The sequence below is a fragment of the Charadrius vociferus genome, unplaced genomic scaffold (genome assembly GCF_000708025.1).
Source record: "Charadrius vociferus isolate BGI_N301 unplaced genomic scaffold, ASM70802v2 scaffold1472, whole genome shotgun sequence".
Lineage (NCBI taxonomy): Eukaryota > Metazoa > Chordata > Aves > Charadriiformes > Charadriidae > Charadrius > Charadrius vociferus.
Window position 1 is genome coordinate 46,257 of NW_009647055.1, and position 4,730 is coordinate 50,986.

Sequence of the window (4,730 nt, forward strand, 5' to 3'; positions counted from 1 at the left end):
GCAGGCCTGCTGACCCCACTCCACAATGCTGGAAGCTTCTACTCCACTCCTAAAGGGAACTAGTACAGAATCAGCTGTTTAAAACACAAAAACGTAGCAGTGTTGTGCAGCAGGATGCCAGCGTATTTTTCCAATATGACATGAAGTGAAATACATATTGACAGAAGCAAAACCACAGCATAGTTGCCTTCCTCCGTACCTCAAGTATCTGTAATAAAAATAAGCAAACCAGCTAATTATTTGCCATTCTCCGATATTTAAAAGGAGATGTTTATAGCAGCAGTTTATATCAGAACGCCATAGATCTAGGATTTCAAATCCAGAGGCAGTGGCAGCTCCAGTGCCCATTTAACTACGGAGCCTTTCTTTGAAGGCAAAATGCTTCCAGCAATCCACTCGCTGCACGTGGAGGCTCATAACTTTAAAAACTGGATCTTCTCAAAAAGAGTAATTTAGTACTTTAGGTTTAATTTCACATTCTTTGTAAAATATTTTTATCTGGAAACACAAAATATAAAGTTTGCTTTGTTCCATTTATGTCTAAGCCATAATTTAAACTTTATTCCAATTTTCTCAATCACCTAAATTAGCAGGAGCTCAGTATGCATTAGACCACAGCTTAATTAGCATTGCAAATGCAGTTTTCTGCAGATTACTTTGAGAAAAAGATTATTTGTGCCAAATTGTTTTCCAGAGAAAACATACAGCAAGATGATGAACGTTCTCTCTTCCATCTTCTCACACACATTTTTTCTCCTTTCCCTCTGATCTCCTTCAAGCACTCTTTTATTCTGAGCCATTGTTTCGAGCCGCCTGAAGATAGCTGCGGATGATGCAAGCCTTTCCGTGTTATACGATGCCAAGCTCATTTGTGAATACAAAATAAGGTTTTTGTCATGAAACTGTGATGTCTACCATCTTGTAGTAACATGTTAACAATAATATTTACACTGCTACGTTAATAATCCATGGTTAAACATGTTAATATTACTTATTACGTTCCAGATCCCCCATCCACCTGGCAGCTGACCAAGCATTTGAGTACGGGGAAGCGGGACGCTCTGTCACATACAGGTCGTTTGCAAACTCCAGCGAGGACAAAAGCATTGAGGTTTTGTTTGTTGGGTTTTTTCCCTACTGTATCTTACACCTTTTCAGGCAAATTCTCTTAAGGGCAGCTTCCCATCCACAAAGTCCACCTTCTTGTCTTTCTAGATCAATGAACGTTCCTCTACCGCCAATGGCTCACGTGTCAATTTAACAGGAAGAACATACGCATTTACCTTCAACTGCTTCATTGTACAGCTTTCCTTTTTTTCACAAATGAAGTCACAATAAGCCCGATTCCTCCTTACTCCTATGTGGTTATTTGTATATATACACCAAGAGCTGATAAAAATATCACTGTTCCTTTTGTTATTGTTGTCTGCAGCAATTCTCTCTGGTGGAGAGCAAAGGGAATTGAGGAATCCAGTTTAGTTACCTTTTGCTCCGTATTTTTTCACATCTTTCTACCTGTCCTGTTCCTCTTTTTGGAGCACAGGAGGGACCGTAAACCAACAGCAACTGTCCGATCCTTCGTGAGCCACGGGCCACTGGAAACCCCCATACAAATCAACAACAAGGTCTGGGGATACTTTGCTGCGCTTACAACAGCTGAAAATATATAAGCCCCAATTTCCCCACAGAGAGCATAATGAGGGACTCCGTGCAGCCTTCCATCCACTCAGTAAGTTTTAGACAAAAAGGGGCAGTTCTCGATGTCATGAATGTTAAAAGAGCTTCTCTGATGGTCACCACCCTCTTTCGGGTGGCAGTGAAGAATTACACGTTTCATTTCCCTCATTTTTTTGGGCACCAAGTTGTACGACAGTGCCAGGTAAAATCGCATACTATGTGAGGTCAAAGAGTGACAACTGGATCAGTCCAGAAACCTCTGGGTTCGTTTGTCCCTGTTACCGGGTGAGCCAAGTCCCCGTGTTGCTCTGTGTCTCTGAAGACGAGCGCTTCCTTTGTCAGGCAGGTGATAAAGATGTCTCTCCGCCTTTTCGAGGGCTGTAAAGTCTGCAGAAATGCTGAGCTCCTCAGGGCAAAGAAATATTGGGAAATACAGATCACCCCAAAGGACAACAAATACCACAAAACATTATAAAAGCAAGATTTAGGAGATTGTTTTATGAAAAACTTTTGAAAGCAGCTTCTTTTAAAAAAAAATAATAAAAGGCCAATCCATTTATGCTTGCCTAATCACTGTGTTAAAAGTTTAAAGGGATATGGAAAGCCGCTGGGGAACCTGCAGCATGAGTAAACTATACTCAGCTTAACCTGGAGTCAGTAGGAGCCTGGATAACGAGGTGTATGGATTTACAACAACGGGTAATAGCATTGTAAAAGAATATCCCACCTGATAACCTGCAGTTTCATAGTAAATTCAGTAACTATTAACACAAAGAGGTATTCTTTGGTAGTTCAGGTTTAACAGCGTGAAATAAAGGAAAGGAGCAGGAAAGACTTTGTCTTTTTATATGCACGATTTTATAGCAGCAGAGTTCTTCAGCTCACTTAAGACAGCCTGTGAAGGTGCCTACAAGTCTTTACTCTACAGAGGGAGTTTAGGAGAAATGTGGCGATAAATCAGGTTGAGAGTTTAAAGTTAGGTGGAATGAATCTGGGCCAAACGGGGCTTTTTGCAGAGCCTGAGTAAAGAGGAAGTCCTCTGAAGTAAAAGTGTACGCATGGGTTAAACACTGACAAATTAAAAAATGAAGGTAGGCAAGTCTGGTTTACAGTATGGTTGTGCCAAAGTGCTGAGATAAACACACAAGTGGGGGAAAAAAAAAATTAATGTATCAGCTGTACTATACACATGACACGACACAGGCCTTGCAGAACAACAGAGACAAAAGCAGCACCTTCCTTCCGGAATACAGTTCCCTTCCAAGTAACAAATTATGCAAGCAGACTTTAATGATCTGTTCAATTTTGGAAGAGCAGTCCAAGACCTGATCTCCTACGCTGCCAAGAGCATACCTTTCCAAACCTTGTGACTAATCAATTACCATCACGTTACTTTAAGGTTTAAGGTGCAGTATTTAATTCGCTCTTCATACACTGCCAAGCAACTTCTTACAGGCTGCCGCCACCATTCAGACAAAACTGTCATTACCACAGGCTACAAACTGAAATTTACAGTTTGTTAGAAAGCAAAACAAAACAAATACAGTTTACTTTGTACTTACAAAAGCACAAAAAGATAAACATTCGCCCCGGGCAGATAAACCAGACTCACTTTTGCTGAGTCAGAATTATTGTTTTCCTCTGTATAATAAGGGCTTTTTTCACTAAGATCTACAATCTTAACCCGGTTTGTGAGCAATGTAGCAGTGACCACCTTGCAAATTACGCAACAACACATTAACATGCAAAAAACCTTCTATTTTAGTTCCTCCCTCCATTTCCTGTCCATGTATCCAAACGTGAAAGTCCATGAAAACTATATGGTCTATCACCAAAATATACGCAAAAACTTAAAATTCTGGTCCTCAGTTTCCTGACAATCTTCCCGAGTGCCATTCACATTCACAGCGACCCAGAGCAGCGAGTCCAAATGCTCATTTCAGTTTCTAAATGCTGAGGTACTGAGAGACGTTTAATGGTAGCATAAAAGGCATTTACTGAGAGCATTAAAGCTACTGATTTAAAACCACAGGGGGGTTCAATAGCTTAAACAAGTAAACCTTTTAATAGTCAGGGGAAATGCCAGCCCCACGTCTCTCCCTACCAGTCAACCCCGCTGGCCCCCGCTCACACATTTCGCAGGGCAGAACTGCAGCCAAAAGCAGCAGATCCCGGCGGGATCCAGGGGCTGGAACTCTTACCCATGTCGGCTCCGACGCTCGGGGCTGCTGGCTGTGCGTGCGAGGAAGTACAGCTGCCTGGACGGGACTGCTGCGCAGCCAACGCGGCTCGGAGAGGGTCCTATATAGAGGAGTGCAGGGGCGGGCAGGACCGGAGAGAGAAGCTGCCAAGGGGAGGATCCCGCGCAGCCGGGAGCACGGGAGGACGGGGACAGAAATTCAGCTTCTGCTTCCCGGGGAAGAGTGGAGGAAGCTTTCAGAGCCCCGCTCGAACCCGCGGCGGCTGCCGCACCGGGCTGTGACGCCGCTGCACTTTCCACCTGCTCCTGTTTATATCCCACATACGTTTATCTGGGTGTTTTGTACCCAAGTAACCGCCCTCACGCAGAGAGAGCCTGCACGCTTTCCAACAGCAACGGGGGAAACAGCTGCGCTTTAAAACTCTAGATCTAGGAATACAGAGGAATTGTTCGAGCAGCGAGGGATCAGGTTAGACAATCTAAAGCCCAGGTAGAACTAAATCTGGCCAGGGACATTAAGACAAACAAAAAATCATTCTTTAAGTATGTCAGCGAGAAAAGAAAGAGTAGGGAGGATGTGGGCCCTCTCCGGAAGGAAACACAAGAACTGGTTACCCGGGACAGAGACAGAGCCGAGGTACTCAATGACTTTTTTGCTTCAATCTTCACTGGCAAAGACTGCAGCCACACTGCCCAGGATGCAGAACGCAAAGGCAAGGATTGGGAAAACGAAGAAGCACCCACTGTAGGTGAAGATCAAGTGCCAGACCACCTGAGGAACCTGAAGGTGCACAAGTCCATGGGACCTGATGAGATATATCCACAGGTCCTGAGGGAACTGGCAGATGAAGTC

At 43.8% G+C, this 4,730-nt stretch overlaps 1 protein-coding gene across 1 annotated transcript in view; it reads right to left on the minus strand.

Annotated features, from left to right (window-relative positions):
* Positions 1 to 3,884, minus strand: part of LOC104295965 (selenium-binding protein 1-A-like) — a 14,843-nt gene extending 10,959 nt beyond the window's left edge. The window contains exon 1 of the mRNA XM_009895784.1: positions 3,879 to 3,884. Within this exon, the coding sequence (XP_009894086.1) occupies positions 3,879 to 3,882 (4 nt within the window). The 5' untranslated portion in view covers positions 3,883 to 3,884. The remainder of the gene's footprint in view (positions 1 to 3,878) is intronic.
* Positions 3,885 to 4,730: the final 846 nt, after the last annotated feature.